Consider the following 21,146-nt stretch of genomic DNA (forward strand, 5'->3'; position numbering starts at 1 on the left):
TGCCTTTGGCCCCATTCGCACATCGGTCCGCTACTGACGCAAACTCACAGGCCAACGGGGCGCCCCACGCCGACTTTCAGCATTGTAGGATGGCCACACCAGTGCGGCAACTTGCTACACACCACCTCGGTGCCATACGGATCTTGGCATCTCAGCACCTAGTGGTGTCTTCTATTCCGAAAATATTGTTGCACTGCCTTCGGCCCCACTCACACATTGGTCCGCTACTGACGCCATCTCACAGGCCAACGGGGCGCCCCACGCCGACTTTCAGCATTGTAGGATGGCCACACCAGTGCGGCAACTTACTAGACACCACCTCGGTGCCATCCGGATCTTGGCGCGTTGTGCTGCCTTCGGCCTATTCGCACATCGGTCCGCTACTGACGCAAACTCACAGGCCAACGGGGCGCCCCACGCCGACTTTCAGCATTGTAGGATGGCCACACCAGTGCTGCTACTTGCTGGACACCACCTCGGTGCCATCCGGATCTTGGCGCGTTGTGCTGCCTTCGGCCTATTCGCACATCGGTCCGCTACTGATGCAAACTCACAGGCCAACGGGGCGCCCCACGCCGACTTTCAGCATTGTAGGATGGCCACACCAGTGCTGCAACTTGCTGGACACCACCTCGGTGCCATCCGGATCTTGGCGCGTTGTATTGCCTTCGGCCTATTCGCACATCGGTCCGCTACTGACGCCGCCTCACGTGCCAACGTATTTTCTCCGCATTTTATACCCTATGCCGCATAACAGGTCATGTGACTTGTTTATAAAACTTTTCATTGGTTCATTTTACTTTTGGTTTCCTAATGATGGAAGGCTTGATCATATGACCTAAAAACAACACTTTTCATTGGATGAAAACTTTTTTTTCCCCAAACGATGAAAGCCCCACCTTGGTTCTGGATGTTTCAGACTGAAGCTGGCGTCAGCATGAGAGCACCACCATCTCGTAGCTCCGTCGTGGTCATTCCGCGAGCAATCATGGCAGCCGCTCCCCACCAGAAGCCTGCAGGAGTCGGGGCCCCCAAAACTTTTGATGAATTCTCAAGGCGGAGGGGACGCTTTCGAGAATGGGGTCCAAGACCTAGCAGACAAGCGTCCGATTTCCAAGGTGTCCCAGGGCCATTTCAGTGGACCAGGCCCAAAAAGGAAAGAGCCTGCCGCCATTTTGAGAGTCCTGTGACAGCCGCCTATCGCTGCACCGCAAGAGTGGGCGCAACTCAGCTGAATTGCGGCTTTTGACACAGTGGACCAAAAACGGACGGAATGGCAACTGAAACGGTAAAGGGGCGCCCCACTACAACAGATGACACTCCACCTGGAGAGGCCCGTTCACGCCGCCTCCCCCGGGGCGCCCCACGCCGTTATTCGGAGCAGCATTGTAGGATACCAAAACCAGTGCGGCAACTTACTGGACATCACCTTGGTGCCATCGTTCTGCTGCCTTGGAACTATTCGCACAACAGTTTGCTACTGATGACCCACCCCCCGCAACGCCCCACGCCGTTATTTGCTGGGTGGCAACTTACTAGACATCACTTTCGTGTCATCTAGATTTCGGCGCGTTCTGCTGCCTTGGAACTATTCGCACAACAGTTTGCTACTGATGACCCACCCCCCGCGACGCCCCACGCCGGAAATCTGGACGTTGTGCTGCGTTGGGACTATTCGCACAGCCGACCGCTACTTCGTTGTTTTTCCCTAAAAATGTTTATATGTTATTACTATTTTTGTTTTCTTGTATATATTTATAAATTATTAAAGTTTTATAATCTTACTACTTTGTCGGAGTGCTATATATTTTTAATGTGACACATAATTGTAAAAACTTTGATGTACAAAGAGTCATCCCTAGAATCTTCCGCTTCACGCTCGGTCCCCTCCCCAATCACAATACAGGATGGTTTTCAGATAATAGCAACGCTTCTGCTGTGACGGATCTCATTGAGTGTGGGCCTTGATCTACTATAACTCCTTTGAAGAGGGGTGATTCTTTACAGCTGTGGCCATAAACTACATCTGCAGGGCTAGCTGATACCCTAGGACCAGCCTGGACAATCGGACACAGAGGAAAAGGAGTGTCAGAGGGTGCGGTAGTGAATAGGGCGAAAGGGAGGTGTCGGGCGGGCACAGGGTGTGATTCTCAGGGAAGAGCAGCGCAGATGGGGGGAGGTTTATTACCCATGCATAAGACAGAGAGCGGGGGTGACCACTGCCTGGGTGAGATGCTTGCGAGGGTGGGGAGCCATGCTAAGGATCGACAGCGTGCACAGAGTGGGTCTGGTCAAGGCATCTAAAATGGCTGCCGTGCACGACAAAAGTGTGGCATTTGAAAAAAGACAAGATGGCGCAGACAATGTTTTTCAACACTTCCTGATTTCCTTCGAATCGAACGTTAACAGACGTTGGGGCATATTACCAAAGTTAAGCGATATTTATCCCTAACGATGCATTGCAAAGATTTTTTTACCGTCAGAAATTATCGCAGATAAACCTTGCTATTATCAAGGTTTATCGCAAATACGATAAAAAACGACCGCAATGCATTAATATCGCTGAAAACTCAGCGATATTCATGCATTACCGAGCTAATGCTCTTAGCCATGTTATCCACCTCCCATTGGATAACATGGCTAAGAACTGCTCAGGGCAGCTGTTACTTTTTGGAGATATTCGCGCTTATCTCGAATATTTCCAAAAGTTGATAATAGGAGATAGCGATGTTAGCGACTGTTTCCAGTCGCTAACATCTTGGCATGCCCACTTTGCATGTCATTAGTGATAAATATCACTCACATGCAAAGTGGGGACAAGATGGTCGCTATCTCCTACTAGCCGTCGCTAACTGGTGTTAGCAACAGCTAGGTAATACAGATATAATTTTATCTCCGCGAAGCGGAGCGCTGTTACAGATATATATCTTGTTTTTGAACGTTCATTTCTCAAAATGCACTGAAGCACATATATTGAGACCTAGCAAAGGCACATCGGGCTACCAGTCCCTAATATTTTACCAAGTTTCGTGCAAATCCATTCAGCCGTTCGATTATTATTATTATTATTATTTTTTGCCCCGCGGGGCCCTTTTAAAACCTCCACATCAAACCTAGGGGGTCAGCGAGGATCTACTATGCCCCCTTATGGTCATTTGCCCCTTCGCTTTGGCCTCCTCTTGTCTCTCGATCCTACCGAGAGACAAGATGGCGGCCGCTACGGACTGTTTGGAATGTTTACAGACACCGGAGAGCCAATCAGCTTCGCTTCGCAAAGCTCCGTAACGCGAAAAGTACGCGAAGCGGTGCGCTGTTACAGATATATATCTTTTTTTGAACGTTAATTTCTCAAAATCCACTGAAGCACACATATTGAGACCTAGCAAAGGCACATCGGGCTACCAGTCCCTACAATTTTGCCAAGTTTCGTGCAAATCCATTCAGCCGTTCGATTATTATTATTATATTTTTTTTTTGCCCCGCGGGGCCCTTTTAAAACCTCCACATCAAACCTAGGGGGTCAGCGAGGATCTACTATTCCCCCTTATGGTCATTTGCCCCTTCGCTTTGGCCTCCTCTTGTCTCTCGATCCTACCGAGAGACAAGATGGCGGCCGCTACGGACTGTTTGGAATGTTGACAGACGCCGGAGAACCAATCAGCTTCGCTTCACAAAGCTCCGTTGCGCGAAAAGTACGCGTCCTGGAGCGCTGCCCGGTCCGCTGTTACAGATATATATCTTTTTTTAAACGTTAATTTCTCAAAATCCACTGTAGCACATATATTGAGACCTACAAAAGGCACATCGGGCTACCAGTCCCTACAATTTTGCCAAGTTTCGTGCAAATCCATTCAGCCGTTCGGGCTAAAAGTGAGGCCAACCGCCCTATGGAAAACTCAATGTTAAAAACACGTTTTGGGACCCCCCTTTTTTCTCAGCCCCCCCTTGACGAACCCCCCCCCCCCAAATTTTCAAGGGCTGCTCAGAAACAAAATGTGCCATTTTCCTGAAAATTTCAGCCAATTCCGTCCACAAACGCCAAAGTTATTAGACATAGAATTTTCAAAAATCCCATAGAGAAAAAATCCTAACTATATATACCTACTGGCGACCGCCAGTAGGTAATATATATATATATATATATATATATATATATATATATATATATATATATATACTTTAAACAATATTTAAACCATTTAGAATATTGCATTAAAATTATTGAAATGACAAATAGATATATCAATCTAAATTTAAAAAATGGTAATGCTTTTTTAGAAATAATGTATCAATTAAAATAGGGTTGGACTTTGGTGGGGGTAAATGTTCTATTACCATTCCAATCTAAGCAACAGTAGTGACATTGTTGGACTTTTGAGGGGCTAGATATACCATTCCAATGCCTAAACTTGATTTAAAAAAACATTTAAATACATAACAATATAAGAATATTCAAAATAAAAATAAATTCATTGTGGAAAAATAAAATTAAATGTAAGAAAAAAAGATAATTTTATATTACAAAGTAATTTAAAAGAATTAGGAAAGAAATTTCAAATATTTAAAATAGTCAATTCTTTCCCTACTACCCAAAACATACAACTTAAAAAAAATAATATAATTGTCTAAATGAAACACTATTATTAAATTGATGATTAAATAAAGCATATAAATAATAAATATAAAACGTTTTTAAATGTTATAGATCAATAAATTGATTAACAAATTAACAATTAATTAAAAAAACAATAAATTATTAAAATATGTAATCAATTAAATACATTGCATAATTACTAATTAATCATTTACATTAACATAAACGTTTGTTAAACATAACAAAACAATACATTGTAATTAAAATAACTTCCTACCTTAATCCCCTACAAATCAAACCACCTGTTACCAAAGCTATCAAGTCAGAGTTCACCGTACTCCACCCTTCATGCCGGACCCGCAAATCAAGCGTTTTATAGCTGGGCAGTTCCAGGGAAGCGATCTCTGTGCCTTCTCATCAGAGGACTCTAGATCAGAGTCCTGTAATCCACATCTTAATAGGTTAGCTGGGCATAAATATGAGCTAGCCTCTTATATGACTGTTTCAGGGACTTCCAGGTGTGTTGCTTGATAGGAGGCTGGAATGAGGGAACTGTTACTGAGACGAAAAAGCTTTTGAAAGTATAACTTCAGTGAGGATCTGCCTAGAAGAATCACCCACAGTCTAGCTACTTGGCGCAATAGGGAGCTGTTTGTTAATGCTTCACTTGTCTCCTTCTAACCTTGCCAGATATGTGAGGAGTCAAGTGGACTGCCCAGAGCAGTGGTGAGCCAAATGGTGTCCTTACCCTGCCTTGGCATTTTGTTAAGCCACTTATTCATGGCACCTGCTTCATACCTTGTGAGTCCCTCTCTTGAGTGGACAGGCTTTGCTGCAAGAGGCACATTAAGAACTAGCTTTCATCCTGATGACTGCATTGTTCTAAAGCTCCATGGTGCAGAAGAAAAAACCTTAATGTGTGCAGTAGAGTCACTAAAATGACCATAGGTATACTCAGATCATCCCATCTTACTTGAATACGAGCATCACTGAGGAGTTTGGTGCACTTTTACCAGGGGCCAGCTGAAGTCCCCTATCAGACTCCTATAGACTACTGGCTTCTTTCTGACTTCCTAGATCTTGTTTGTCCATTTTTGATGGTGGGTTATAGTGTGTCTGCATGACCTCATTGGAAATTGCACACTGAAGATTTCAACAGCTCGAAAAAGAGGCAAGAGAGCCGCGCCTGGCCTAACACCAGCCATGCTTGCTGTACTCTCCTCCTACCCTTGGTACTGGCTCTGACCCATTACTCAAGGGCCCTGAGCAGTAGAGTCAGCTGATTGTCTGTGGCCACACCTGCTGAGGCGTGGTGCACACCATGGAAGATGTGTGATTAGAACAAAACAAAAACACTAGAGCCAACTGAGAATCCATAAGCGTTAAGGCACCTGAGCATTATGCTATAAGGGGTGGAGAACCAAATCACAATGGGTGGGGTACGCTTCTCAAGGGAAATACTGGTGGTTGACTTCCAAGACCCAGAGTGCACTGGGGTAGCATACTACTCTGTGGGAATGGGACCTGCACACAAAGAGAGAGGAGGAAATATTATGACTGTTCCCCTACCATTAGTCGTTAAATGTTGATTGCCCAGTAAGCTATGTAGATACCTCTGTTTGTGTGATTACGTGTAGTATGATTGTATGTGTTGTATTGCATTGTGCAGTAGAACAAGTATTTCTCTTTCTGTAAGGCAACGTGCTGGAGGTACTTTATTTTATCACCCCACACCACTTTCCTTAATAATCTTTGGACTGCTGTGCTTCACTGCCTTATGAGTAAAGTGCTAAAAGGTGTACTTTGTGATCAGTGACGGGTCTAGTAGCAGGTCAGGTCCCAGGACAGCAGAGGCACATGACTTCAGCTGACACAATTTAGCACAGTATCCCCTGCCTGTCCAATGGCCCCTAAACCAGTTCCAACACCAATTTCGATAGCACTTTACTAGCGGTCAGTGGAGGTGAGAATTACATACACAGCGTACTAGGGCATGGTCCCAGGAGAGCAACTGAAACTTGCACCTCAACTGTCAACCTCACAAGTCCTATGATTATCCACTGTACACCTGCTGTGACATGAAAGGAAGAACCAAACCACATGCATTGCAGGAAGAATATTAACTATTCTGGTTGCCTTTTCTGTACCTCAACATTCATTAGAGGTTCATCTCACAATATCAGATTTAAGTCTCAATTTTACTGACTTCTTTCATAACTTCCCTCTCTGCCATTGGACCATGTTTATTTATGTGTCTAGTTCTATGAAGGTACTGAAAGTCTAATTCAGCACTCTACAAAACTCCCTTATCAACAAATATATAAACCTGTGAAAGTATGTTTAGAAATAGGGCCATATATGCCTAATTTACACATTGATAGTTCATTGTATCAGGCATGTACATCTTTGTGAATAATTCACATATTACATCTGCAGGTTACTTGCTGTTTCCAGGCATAAATAAGATTTAATCCTGGATATGTACCTCAATAATCAGGTCAAAAGGACACAAGTTGAATCATACATGTTGTAGAAGAGAACATACACTCATGTGAATTCACTATGTAAGAGACATTTATGCCAGCCTCAACATTCAGTTATCTTTGCATGCTATGTAATTTACAGAGAACCTTATTCATAAAGTCAGACTTTTAATGACTGTTGCAAACCTCTGACTCCACTGCACTTAAGTGGACATCAAATTAGCTTAATTTCACTAAGCCTTGTCACGTTCTCTTTACAGCGCCTGGAAGATGTCTCTGCTGGAGGCGAAATCCCATATGGTAAGTCATCATTTGCAGCTTCTTTTGTCTGTGCTGTTGGTGTACTTTTATGTAAAGCCCTTCTGTTCCCTCTGCCTCAGAAATTGATATATTGTTAATCTCACAAAAAAGAAATTCAGAGAATAAACATGGCAGGAACCCTACGGGGCTATGTGCTGCAATATATGGCCGGCACAAGACACATTTCAGAGGTTACAGGATGGGAGTGCCCTAACACCAGTCCAATGTGCAGTCAAAAATAAAATAAAACTAGTGTCACTCCTGGTAGACTTCATAAAACACCTCAAGTCTGAAACACCCTATCCCCAGACATATACCCAAAACTCACCCCTTTTGCTACTATTTCTTGCTTGCAACACTATTACTACCAAAATGCAGACATCAAGACAGCCATCCCGGGGCTCCTTCCACTATGTGCAGATGAAGCTCATCACCACTCCTATTCAGCACCACACCCCCTAGCATCTCCCCAACAGGGACACTCCTTTACTAACATCCATTTGGTCACACATTCCTGTCTGAGATGTTGGTTCTTTGCATGGACACTCTTGTGCCTGAACCCTTTGATCATACATTCCTGTCTGGGATGCTGGTCCTTTGCCAGCATCCCTCTGGCCATACATTTCTGTCTGAGATGCTGGTTCTTTGCATGGACGTTCCTGTGCTATCATCCCTTTGGTCATACATTTCTGTCTGAGATGCTGGTCCTTTGCTTAGACTGTCCAGTGCGAGCATCCCTCTGACCATGCATTTCTGTCTGAGATGCTGGTTCTTTGCTTGGAAGCTCCTGTGCCAGCATCCATTTGGTCATTCATTTCCATCTGAGATGGTGGTTCTTTGCATGGCCACTCCTGTGCAATCATCCCTTTGGTCATACATTTCTGTCTGAGATGCTGGTTCTTTGCTTGGATGCTCCTGTACCAGCACCCATTTGGTCATTCATTTCCGTATGAGATGCTGGTTCTTTGCATCGACACTCCTGTGCAATCATCCCTTTGGTCACAGATTTCTGTCTGAGATGCTGGTTCTTGCTTGATATGTAGCTGATGTGTTATTGCTACCACAATTATGCTGGTCAGATTTTCTGTCAATCCAATTCAAAATAAGTTATTCAATTTCAATAAGATCAGAGAAGTACAATAAAACAATTATAGGAGAGAAAATCCATAACATGCAATCAATAAAACACAAAAGATATATAAAACCAATAAATCCTATAACACTAAATATCAACCCAATTCTCTTGTGACAATTTGCGCTAATACGTCGCACAGTTCGAGCATACAGTGCCAGTTACTAAACTAACTACAGCTGCGAAGCCAGATAGAGTTGGGAAATTATAAGATGATATAGCCTAGAGTCTCGAGCCTCAGATGTATATATGTCTTCAGTTTTAACGGGGTAACCCACGTAAAACTACCAGACCTGGGTCAGTATTACAGTACAAAACAGTGGTGGTCGTGGTAGCAACTTATTTAAAAAAGGGAATAAAGAGAATGTATACACCACTCTTACTTTTCTATGGTGCTCAAATCAAATTTAATCCCAAAGTTGAGAGGCATCAAATACAATATAAAGTCAAAGCATTTCTTAATGGCAACACAGTTGGTCCAATATATAGTAGTGCGATAAATATTTACAGTGCTCTTGGTGTGAGGGGAGAAAAAGGAGAGGTAGGGTAGATGATGATGAGTCTGTGAGTGAAGGACAGGAAACGGGTATATTGACATATATACATCATTTATGCATTTAGTAGAACCTTTCCATCCTAACATAAGTCAGTCGTTCCTGAAAGCAAACATAGCTCAAATGTACATGTTAATCGTAACGGTCTATCCTTAGAGCTTGTCGTGATGTTGTATGTGGTCAACATTTCGACCCCTAGAGTTGAGGGTAAATTCAGTCCTCACGTTGTGGTCTTCATCAGGACAAGGCTGAGAAGAGCACTTGTAAGAAAGGCCCGGTCACTGTGCGTTCAAGAAAAGGTAGATCTCATACGTAACTCTATGTCGCCAAAGCTCTCGAGGTAAATGATTCTCTCGCGTAAGGGAACTAATACAAACAATATCTAATTCACGGCTGTCTGGCTTTCTCGACCCCGCTCCCCCTTAGGAGGGGGAGTGGGCCGAGAAAGATTGGCCAAAATGATCCCATATTTAAAGTAGGGGGCTTGCCAAGGAGCATCAGCTCTGTCCTGGGCCTTGGTCTGGGTGGGAGAGTTGGCTGTGCACTAACGTGGGCTAATGCAGAGGCTGAAAGGAGCAAGTGAGTAATTCCCACTTGCGGCGTGCTGTGAAGAGGGATTCATACATGCAGTATGTTGGAGTGCTTTCATTGAGGATGTAACTTGAGCATATTTTGCCAAACATTGGTTTCCAAAGATGGGTCAGGCCCCACTGCTGGCTTTCATTGGACATGCGGATTTTGTATGGCTTAATAAAAACTTTACGACTCAATTGTGCTGGAAGATCCACTATTTGCCTCAATTTTGTTAAACTTGGGCGAGAGCACACAAGATCCCTTGAGGATGGCTGGCTGGCTCACTCTTTTTAATTGAATTCAAGTATTATACCCAGCTTTGTGCAGTGTCCATGCAGACAGTAGAGCAGTTGGTGCCCGTGGTGGAAGTGGTTGGTGCCAGTTGGGGAAGCCGGTGGCACCAGAGCTAGATGTGTGCAATGACCTCCTAGGAATACTTTTGGGCTCCTACACTTGTGTTTTAAAGGTTAAGCACTGCTGGTTATGTACAACATGTTCTGATGTGTTATCTGTCACTGCAGTGCGTTGTGATTTTAAGCAGTGATCAGTCTACCATAAAGTAGCTGTTCCCCTTTTCTCAATTTAAGCATATCGTTCTGTTTCACTGTTTATTTTAGCTCAAAGACAGCTGTCTGGTTGTGTAAGACTTATTGGGTACATGTTGCTAGCAGATCTGGAAAGCAACTCCACCCATCTATATGCTTTTTGGTTTGTTACTTTTATTTTCCTGCTTTCTATTTGATAGTTTTATTGTTATAACCCGTCCATTTCCTGTATGTTCCACCCACGGAGCAGAGCCTATTTGCCATGTCTTTGACTCCTTCTATCCTTCCACAAGTGTCTGTTTTGGGAAACTTTTTTTGTAAAAGCATCAATCAATCAGGGGGTTTATGAAGCGCGCTGCTCACCTGTGAGGGTCTCAAGGTGCTGGGGGGAAGTGGAGGGGGGCGTTTGCAGCTCCGGATCAGTCGAAGAGCCAGGTCTTGAGGCTCTTCTTGAAAGTGTGCAGAGAGGGGGAGCATCTGATGTCGACTGGGAGATCATTCCAGGTCTTTGCTGCAACGTAGGAGAAAACTCTTCTGCCTGCTCTGGTTCTACGGATGCACGGGGTCTGTGCCAGGGCGAGGTCGACGGAGCGGAGGTTCCTTTTGGGTAAGTGGAAGGAGACTCTATCGTTGAGGTATATTGGTCCGATGTTGTGGGGGGATTTGTAGGCGTGGGTGAGTAGCTTGAAGGTTACTCTCTTCACGATGGGGAGCCAGTGGAGGTCTTGTAGGAACTGGGTTATGTGCTCGTGTCAAGGGGTTCCGAGGACGAGTCTGGCTGCAGTGTTCTGGATGGTTTGGAGCTTGTGTAGCAGGGTTTTGTTGATTCCAGAGTAGAAAGCATAAAGCATGCCTTGAGAGTGCATGTTTTCCCCATTTTTCGTTCTTACACCACATACTTCAGTGTTGAAAAACATCAACCCAGAAATCCTTTCAGTATATGCTGTTAGAACTGTTAGCCTTAGGGTGGTCTTCCCAAAACATATTGCCTACTTACCTCCTCTTTTTGCTAATTCTTTTTGTTAGCCTTAGGACTCTGAGCACTTTACCACTGCTGTTCAGTGCTAAATTGCATGTGCTTCTCCCCTAAACATGGTTACATTTGGTATATTCACAGTTGGGATATTACATGCATATGTAAGTCCCTAGTAGAGTATGCTACCTGTGTCCAGGGCCTGTAAATTAAGTGCTACTAGTAGGCCTGCAGCACTGATTTTGCCTGTTAAAAATGGGGTCTCTAGTTGGCAGAGGTATGCCCCCTGTCCAAGTAGGGACCACAATCAAAGTCAGGGTAAGTCAGATACACAACCTAAATTAACCTGTGCTCACCCTCTGGTAACTTGGCACAGAGCAACCAGACTTAACTTAAAAAGCAATGTGTAAAGTATTTGTGCAACACTGAAATTGTGGTAACACAGTGAGAACACAAAAAAATTACTCCACACCAGTTTAGAAATATGGATAATATTTATCTGAGTAAAACAAGACGAAAACAACAAAAATCCAATGAGTAGAACTTGAGATATGTATTTCTAAAGAATAAAATGCAATATAGTGCTTTAAACCAAATAGTGCTTAGGGGTTAATTGAGGTCGCGCTGGACTGAGGTGAATTCAAAGGGCAGGCCGACCACGATGGAGGGCAGGCTGGCTACAGGACCCATGCTGGGCCCGCTAAAAAAGTACCTTGGATGGAGAAAGCATCAGCGCCGAAGAATCGATGCGTTGGATCTGATCCACGCTGCTGGGTAGATGTGACAATATCAAGCCTTGCAGTCTGATCCCACGTTGTCATCGAACCCCTTTGATGGTCAGTCAGGTCCAACATCGTCGTCGAGCTGCGCGTGGATGTCTTCTAATTGATGCTGCATCGAAGGGCTCTGCATCGGCTCCGATGAAAGCAAAGTCATTACAGCGTTGATTTTTTCTAGATGAAACAGCTGCAGAGTACACTTCCAAGGCCCAGGAATTGATTGGCGCCTCTTGACAGGGCAGGATTTGCAGTTGGCAGAGTCCTGCAGCTGAAGCAGAGTTAAAGGAAGTCTTTCATGGCCCTGAGACCTCAAGATAGGAGGCATTCGAACAATCCCTTGGAGAACTTGGGTTCAAGGACGTAGAGAGCAGGTCCAGTCCTTCTCACTCCCAGGCAAGAAGTAGCAGGTAGCACAGTTTTGTGCTGTAGGAGGGACTGCCACTTTGCTAACTGCTTTGCTGTGTTGGCCTGCTGCTTGCTGATTGCTGTGCTTTAGGAGAGACTGCCAAGCAGCAGGCCAACATAGCAAAGCAGTTAGAAAAGAGGCAGCACCTCCTACATCACAGCAACTTTTCTTCCTGGCAGAATGTCCCTAGTTCCAGAAATGTTCTGAATTCATGATGTCAGGGGTACAGTACGTATCCCTGATTCAGCCTTTGAAGTAGGGAGACTTCAAAGAGATGCTTTGATTTGCAAAAAGCCCTGCCTTTCCTGCCCTGGCCCCAGACCTACTACAGAGCGGTATGCCACCCTTTGTGTGGGGTCAGGCACAGCCCTACTCAGGTGCAAGTGTCAGCTCTTCCCTCCTGTCCTGCCTCAGCATGCAGCATGTCTCCTGAGAAGAAAAACAAGCAATATATCCAGTTTCCCTTCTCTTTACATTGTTAATCTGCCTCAGCAAATTGGCAATATAACCCCTGACATTCCTTTATTATTATTTCTGTAGCCAAGATTAAGTACATCTGAGAGCCTTAAAGTTCAAGGAGTAACGCTACACACTTAAAGCAAACATTAAAAAAACAATAAGTGTGAGACACCACAAGCAGCCACTGTAATTAAAGTTGAATGAGGCGCACTGCATCTGCTAATAATATATGTGAGCAGCACCCTAAGCAGCCATTTTGCTTTAAAAATGTATGCTGCGCACTGCAATAGCAAATAATCAACATGTGCATGGCGCCACAAGTAACCTCTGTAATTAACACGGCTGCAGCACTCGTGTGAAGCGCTCTTAACAAAATAAACAAGAAGCAATGAATGAGGGTGTGGGGGCAGGGAACATGCGCCTTCTGAAAATAGTGTCTGACATTTGTTATTTGAATGTAAATGTATGTGTCTTGTAAAGCGCACTGCTGCCCTGAGGCGTCGTGGCGCTGTAGACTGCTGGGGAACTCGTCCTGGCTATCCCTGTGAGATGGTACTTCCGGGTATCTCCAAGGTGAAACCAGGCATCCCCGGCAAATGTGGGGGGCCGTTGTAGAGATGAGGCAAGCTAATGCCCAGAGTTGCCGAATGTGATCCCTGGTTAGAGTAGGCACCGAGGCGAGAATTATCGAGTCCGCTGACCCTGGTCCACGACCCTGCCGCGTCGGGAACTGAACCCTGGTCCCGGGCCGTTCTCTGCTTCCGGGTCTGCCACCTCTAACCAGTGAGCCACACCACTCCACACATGCCCTGCAAATGTGAGAAGATAAAGTTAAGATATACAGGCCTGTTTACAAAATACAGAGTGAAGCTCGTAGCGAGAATGCTCTGCAAATGAAAAGGGAAGCTTCACTAAAAACAAGCAGGAAACTTAGAAAAAATAGTGCCCCAAAACAAACATATAAGCATCAAAGTGGAAAGATACCAGTAGTTAGGCGCAGCTCTGAGGGAGGAAACAAATGACAACAAGGAGGGACAAAGAGGAAAGATCAACCACTAGCAAGCAAGCCTTTCTAAAGGACAATCTAAGTAATGAATAAAAAGGCAATGTTCAGCTATAAGCCCACAAAGTGTATACAACATGTCTCGAAGAGACAGTGCTAGCGCTGTCTAGGCTCGACCGAAAGGGGAAGGTTTGGGCCTGGCAAGTAGGTTAACTTGCCAGGTCGTAATATCAGTTTAAAACTGCTCACACAAGTGCTGCAGTGGCAGGCCTGAGACATGTTTGTTTCAAATCTGTTTTATTTTTCAGACAAAAACACATAACACAGGTCTATTTGATGTACAGCGTTAAGCCTACAACCCTATACAAGGCCGGCCGCGTAACTGGGCATTTCATTGATGTCGTTAGGAAACTACGCAGAAAGCAAGATTGTACACAGCGTTTGGCCTACAACCCCTGAGGGGCCGGCCGCGTCTCATGGTGCATAGTGTAATGCCATCTGGTCCTGTGAGAAGGTGAGACCCCTGAGATCTACCTTCGTAACAAACAGGCAATCGGCCCAAACTCAACAGTCGGCCCAACAAGGCCAAAGAACCCAAAGAGTAGTGGAGAGAGGAAAAAAGAGAGAAGATGAAGGGAAAGGAAGGAAGTAGAAGGGGGAGGACAACACAGCAAGGGTAAGTGCAGTGTGCGCAGGGGATAGGTGGGGTGGGGGGCTGAAGGCCCGATCCAGCACCAATGGCGATGGGGTCTCAATGCACGAGGGCATCTACGGAAGCACTCTACCCGGATCGGGAGGAACAATAGCATCTTCAAAGAGGCGCAGCGTCCTGAGCTTGGTAGGCATGTGGCGCGCATGTTCAACAGCATAGAAATATTTAACTAGGGGTTGCCAAACAGCCTTAAAACGCGTGTCGCGTGCTTCACCCTGTGAAGAGCTCCATCGTGACAACATGCCATAAACGCACAAACCAGGCTGCCATTGGAGGCACTTTGGTTTTTTCCCAATACAGGGCTGTAAGCTGCTTGGCCGCTCCTAGTATTTGGAGAGCAAGAATCCAATCTCTCCGGGTGAGCACCTTCAGGCTAGCAGGTTTGATACCTAGTAGGATTGTGCTTGTGGCTTCTGGCAAAGGGAATCCCAATACCCCCTTGATGTGGCTAAGGACCTCTTTCCAGAATAGGGTCAACGACAGGCATGCCCACCAAATATGAATAAAATCCCCTGATGCAGACCGGCACCTCCAACACAAAGAAGAGGATGTAGAAAACATCTTGTGGAGACGCTGGGGCGTGTAATACCATTGAGTCATGAGTTTATAGGCGTTTTCCCGCTGCGGAATGCTACGATAGACTTTGGGAATATCCTGCCATAGTTGACACCACTGCGAGGGAAAAATGTCCGTGTCTGATACTGACTACCATTGATGTTGATATGGGTGAGAGGGTGGCGTCTTTGGATGCTGCAGAATCTGGTAGATCCGAGATATCAGCCCCTTTGATTCAACAAAATAGCGGGCCAGTCGCTCAAAGGGGTTGAAGGCGCGTGTAGCCGCCTGATACATCTCCCCCTCGGACACCCAGTGCCTCAGCTGAGCGTATTGCAATCCCGCTTCCGGTGGGACGCGGAACTCCTCCCTGCATTGGGCAAAGGTCTTGAGTGTACCCCCCCTCATACAGATAGTTAATCACCCTGCAGTCCCCCTATGTCCATTTGGCAAAGGCACACGTGGGATGTGCCGGCGGGAAGAACGGATTTCCCTCTATCGGGGTATGCAGTGAGGGAAATGTCGTGAGGCCTCTGCGCACAGCTATTTTATCCCATATTTCCTGAACCGTCCTTGTGGGTACCTCTATGTAGGCGCTCCTAGAGCGTGCCCCCCGATGTTGCCATACAAGGTCCCAAATGGTTCGCCTGGTCATTGCCTGATCCTTATGCAACCATCCCTTCTCACTCTCCATCATCCACCACTCCACCACAAAACGAAGGTGCTATGCCCATTAGTAATCCATGAGGTTGAGGCAGGCCAGCCCCCCATCTCGTGATGTCATAAGGAGCTTCAGAGAGAACCGAGGTCGCTTCCCGCCCCAAATAAAATGTGTGAGGTCGCGTTGGAGGCCTTGTATACAATGCAGCGGGATGGGCATGGGGAGGCATTGAAAAATTATAACATTTTAGGGAGGATCGACATCTTGATGTCATTGATTCTGCCCAATACCAGGGGCCTCCACCTCCGTAAATCTTCAAGGACTGTCCTCCGACGTTCCCGCCAGTTTACTTGCGTCCATGCATCTAGAGAGGGAGTCAGCTGGAGACCGAGTTAGCGAATGTGTTGGGAGGCCCATTGGTACGGCACAAGTTTCTCCATGAGGGGTATCTCCTCCGTCAGGACGGTGAGATTGAGGGACCAGGATTTGCCATGATTGATCTTGAGGCCTGAGTCCCGCTCAAAAAGGCACAGCGCTGAGTGCAGTGTCGGGAGGGACTCCTGGGGACGTGTTAGGGTGAGGATAAGATCATCCGCGAACAACACCACCTTACTCTCATGTCCACCCATGGGGATACCATGAATATCAGGTGCCTGACGGATCATCTCCGCTAGGGGTTCCACTACTAGGGCAAATAGTAAAGGTAAGAGGGGGCATCCTTGCCTGGTACCCCTATGTATGGTGAACGGCGCCGTGAGTTGCCCATTAACCCGAATCCTGGCCTGCAGGGTAAGATATGATGCCATGACCCTAGTGAGCATATTCTGACCCAGCCCAATCTTTTGTAGAACCACCTGAAGAAAGGTCCAATCCACCCGGTCAAACGCCTTCTCCACATCTAACGACAGAAGGCAGGCCGGGAGCCCCCAGTGGTGCGCTTTCCCCACTAGATGCGCAACTTTGCGCACGTTATCCACCCCCTGCCGGTTGCGGATGAAGCTGACCTGGTCCGGGTCCACAAGACCCGGCATGTAGGGATCCAGACGTTTTGCCAGGAGTTTGGTGTAGATTTTACGGTCGGTATTTAGCGAGGCAATGGGGCGGTAGGACGCACATAGCGTGGGATCTTTCCCTGGCTTCAGGATTAGTGCTATCTCCACCATACCCATGTCGGAAGACGGTCCTTCTGTGTCAGTGAAAGAATTGTACAGCCTTAAAAGATGGGGCCTAAGCTGAGACTGAAACATGCAATAGAAGGACAGGGGAAGACCATGCAGCCCTGGGGTCTTCCCAAGGGGGAGATCCCTCATAGCTGCTGTTACCTCATCCTGGGTGATAGGGCCTTCCAGGGTCTTTGCGTAGTGTGATTGTAACGGCGTCCACGTATATTTACTCAAGACATCTGCCACCACATCCGGGGATGGTGTTTCCTCCTTATACAGTGCAGAATAGTATGACCCTTGGCCGCATGCGCCCTCAGCAGCCCCGCCAGCAGCCTGCCCACCTTGTCCCCTCCCTCGTAATACCGCTGCCTCAATGCCAGCAAAGATTTTTCTGCCCTGTTAGTGCGCAAGAGCCAAAGCTGCCCTCTAAGGTTAGCGAGTCGCCGCCTAGACGCCAGTGAAGTGTGACCCTGATCCCGTTGCTCCGCTTGCTTTATGTCCTTCGCCAGGCTATCCACCAGAGTCCGAGCCTCTCGCGCCCGTGCAATCGAGAAAGTGGTGATATGACCCCGAATCATGGCCTTGAAGGCGTCCTACACCACGGGGAAGGGCGTCTCCGGCAGATCGTTACTAGCAAAGTAGGAGTTAATGGCAGCCCTAATGCTTTCTACGTTGGCTGCATTCCAGAGAATATCCAGCGGCAGGGCAAGCGGCCGGATCCTGCAGGGGCAGCTCAACATGAGCGTGATCAGAAAGCGAAATATCAGACATGGAGGCTCCCAGCATGTCCTGTATCAGAGCGTGGGAAATAAATAAATAAATAATCAAGACGGGAGTACGCGCGATGGGCGTGAGAATAGAACGAGTAATCCCTCAGTCCCGGGGAATGGTAGCGCCACTTATCCAGCAGCCCCAAGTCTGTTATCTGTGTGCGCAGTACTGAGGACCTGGCCCCTGCTCCACTAAATGAGGCATCACTGCGATCCGCTTCCGGGTCCCAAACTAAATTAAATCCCCCCAAAATCAGCGAGGAGTCGCCTTGCGGAACATGTTCTCTCAGGAGTGTCCGGAGGTATCGGTCCTGCATCTGGTTGGGTGCGTATACATTACACAGAGTGAAGAGGCGCCGCCCAATCTCCACACTCACTCTAAGCAAACGTCCATCCCCGCTCCTAAAGGGCTTGGCTTCCCTCCGCTTGATGCCATTCCTGCACAGTATTACTACACTTGCTGTTTTGGTGTCTGCTGTGGCCCAAAATTAGGGAGGGTATTTAGGGTGAGCCATTCGTCTCACATCAGCGTGTTAAAGATGGGTTTCCTGTAAAAATATGATGTTGGTGCTCTGCTAAAGAAGATAGCGCCACGTTGGCCTCCGTTTATTGGGGGAGTTTAGGCCCTTGACATTAAACGTTAAGACCTTCAAGGGGCTAGGCAAGTTCGCAGTCATGTTAAAGTCCAAACGGGCCCCGTCCACGCCCCCCCACCCTGCCCCATCAGAAACATATAGATGCAGGGAAAGTCATCCACCCCAGCCCACACAAAGCGCTGCAGCCGCAAGGCCCCCCACCCAACGCACACAGAAAAGGGGAGAGAGAAGGAGAAGAAAGCCAGTGAGAAGCAAGAGATAAGAGAAAAGATCAAAAAACCCAAAGGTGACCAAACGGGCCACATAGCAGTGGATATCCATATCGGCCAACGGGGTCGCACTGCTCCGTCCCAATTAAAGGGCATCCTACACCCCAGGGTTCGGATACTCTCAGGGATGTCACTCGCTCAGGGACAGTCTGGGGTAGGTCTGCAGTAATCTCCAAGGTCATCTAGCGGGAAGGTCCCGGCACCCCCACCCCACTGGCCGGGAGCTGGGGCGTAGATTAAGACATCGCTGCAGACCGCAGACCTAGGGAGGAGAATGCATTTGCTACAGAGATGTGTTTCCTAGTACATAGCGGGCATCTGCTCAGTTGGTCATGGAGTCGAGCGGCGCGAAGCGGTTTCCCCCCGACCCCCCTCAAGGGATCGAATATGCGCAATGATGTCCTGTTTGGCCTGCGAAGTGGACCGCTCATCCATGGGAGGTGAGCGTCGGTGGTGGTGAACAGTAGTCCAGGATGGCTTGGCTGGGATCTGCTCCTGACGCAGCGGGCGAGATGGACTTGTCAGCTGCGATGTCGGCAGACGAAGCAGCTGTGCCGCCTCCGTGTAGGACCATATCACTTTTCGCTTGGCCTCCCACTGGAAAATGAGAGCGGAAGGGTGGCCCCATTGGTAGGAGTTGCCCATGGACCGCAGCTTCTCAGTTACTGGCTTGAAGGCCCGTCGTCGTCGCAGAATGTTGGGCGCCAAGTCCTGGAAGGTCTGTATCTTGTGCCCCTTGTAGCTAAGATCCGGCTTGTCCCATGCCGCCCTTAAGATGGCCTCCTTCTCAGTAAAAAAAGTGGACCCTTGTCAAGATGTCTGGAATGGGCCTCGTCCTCCCCGCGGGCCCGAAGACCCGGTGGGCTCGATCCAAAGCCAGCAGAGAGGCGTCTTCATCCCCCCCAGACCTCATGGAGGAGTTGCGCCATATATGTTAATATGTCCTTCTCCTCCTCCCCGAGAGGAATTCCCCAGATCCGGAGGTTATTCCGGCGACTCTGGTTCTCCAAATCCTACTGTTTTACTTGTAATTCTATGTTTTGCTCCTCCAGCACCGCCAGGCGTTGCAACAATTTTTCTTGATCTTCATACGGGCATCCACTGTCTTTTCCAGCCCATCTACCCGATCTCCCATTTCAGTAACCTCCTTCCGGAGTACCCGCACAGAGGTGTGCACCTCGGAGAGTAGGGAACCAATTTCCATCTTGAGCCCTGACATGAAAGAGGTCATGAATGCCTGGGTCACCGGCATCGAGTCTCCGGTGGCTTGCGGTGGCCCCTCAGTGGGAGCCGACGCCCCACCTTTCCCCACATCGACACAACAGAATTGTCCCTGGGGGCCGCAGCCGGGTCGGCCTTGCCCCCTCTGGAGCACGTCTTCACCAGCCCCGAAGCGTTCCGTAGACAGCCCGGTGGCGCGTTCTCTATAGGCCAGGTGTACTGCGCCTAGGGATGACAGCCTCTCACTCCCTGCCATTGTGCTTCCTGTCTGGCAATGTCCAGGGCTTCAACCTCGGTATAGTATGCGGAATGGCCACCCCCCAACTCCCAGCCCGCCAGGTCACAAGCGCCGCCGCACTGAAGGCCACTACCTGCCCATCCTCTCCACCCTTGGGTCCTGTCCAAAAGTGTTGCAGCTTCTGTTGTTGGGGGGAACACCGTCCCGGGGCAGTAACTGCGAGGGACCGATAGTGTATTGCCCAGCCCTTTAAGACAAATTGCATGTACCACTGCTGATCCCCCCCCCCCCTCCCCGTAACAGGTAATCAAGGAGCTCACTAGAGCAAGGGAGCACATACAGCCAGGTCAGTGTATCGCACTACTCAGCCACACCCCGTGGACTTTCTCCTGACTTGCCACCCAGCTATCTCAGTCCACCCCACTTAGCGGCTCCAAAAGGCAATGCGACCCCCCCCCCCCTCGGCACTTGGAAGCAGAGGCCGCGCAGACAGTACATACAGCGCAGGGCCCCCAACCGCAGCAGTGCGGGGAAATCAATGTTCTAGGGCCCCACGGGGGAAAGGGATCCAAAATGGAGGGGGTGCACTTGCCTCACTTTGCCCCTTCCTGGCGGCTCCTAGCTGCAGCCGCTCCACACTCTGCACGTAAGCCCCCGAGGGCAAAGTCCAAAGTCTGCTTACCCTCCAAACAGCTAGGCAGAGCAGGGCAGGGTGTGGGCCATCGCTGTGCTGGTGAGAAGTGATCAGTATCTCTAGGCTGTCCCAGACTGCAGCCTCAAAATGGCGGCCGAGACTGCTGCCGTGCAGCACTCCCCCACGTCGCCGCTCAGCAGCCTGTCTGCATCGGCCGCCCGCACACTCTTCGAGCCCTCCCAGGTAGCAATACACAGAAGGGTGGAGACCTCGTGTGTGGCACAGGTCTCCAGGGGCGCAAACGCACAAAGGCCGGAGTCTCCAGGCCGCCCAGCGCTTTGAGGCAAAATGGCGGGGAAGCGCGCGCCCAGTCTCGCCGCTCCCCTGCAGGTTCCTCAAGTGCTGCCGCGGGACTCAGCAGACCCAGGGGGCTCAGTCCGCCTGCCCCGCAATCGGGAGCCCCACCGCTGAAACCTCCCCTGGGAGCTCCACAGGGCTGGCTCGGCCCTTCTGCTTCGCCGTCTCC

The 21,146-nt window shown here is 48.3% G+C and overlaps 1 protein-coding gene across 1 annotated transcript in view; it reads left to right on the forward strand.

Moving 5' to 3' along the window:
• Positions 1–21,146, forward strand: part of PLEKHB1 (pleckstrin homology domain containing B1) — a 384,556-nt gene that overhangs the window by 201,967 nt on the left and 161,443 nt on the right. Inside the window, exon 4 of the mRNA XM_078658558.1 lies at positions 7,338–7,377. Coding sequence (XP_078514684.1) covers positions 7,338–7,377 — 40 coding nt within the window. The remainder of the gene's footprint in view (positions 1–7,337; positions 7,378–21,146) is intronic.

Source organism: Lissotriton helveticus, chromosome 8, assembly GCF_964261635.1.
Source record: "Lissotriton helveticus chromosome 8, aLisHel1.1, whole genome shotgun sequence".
Lineage (NCBI taxonomy): Eukaryota > Metazoa > Chordata > Amphibia > Caudata > Salamandridae > Lissotriton > Lissotriton helveticus.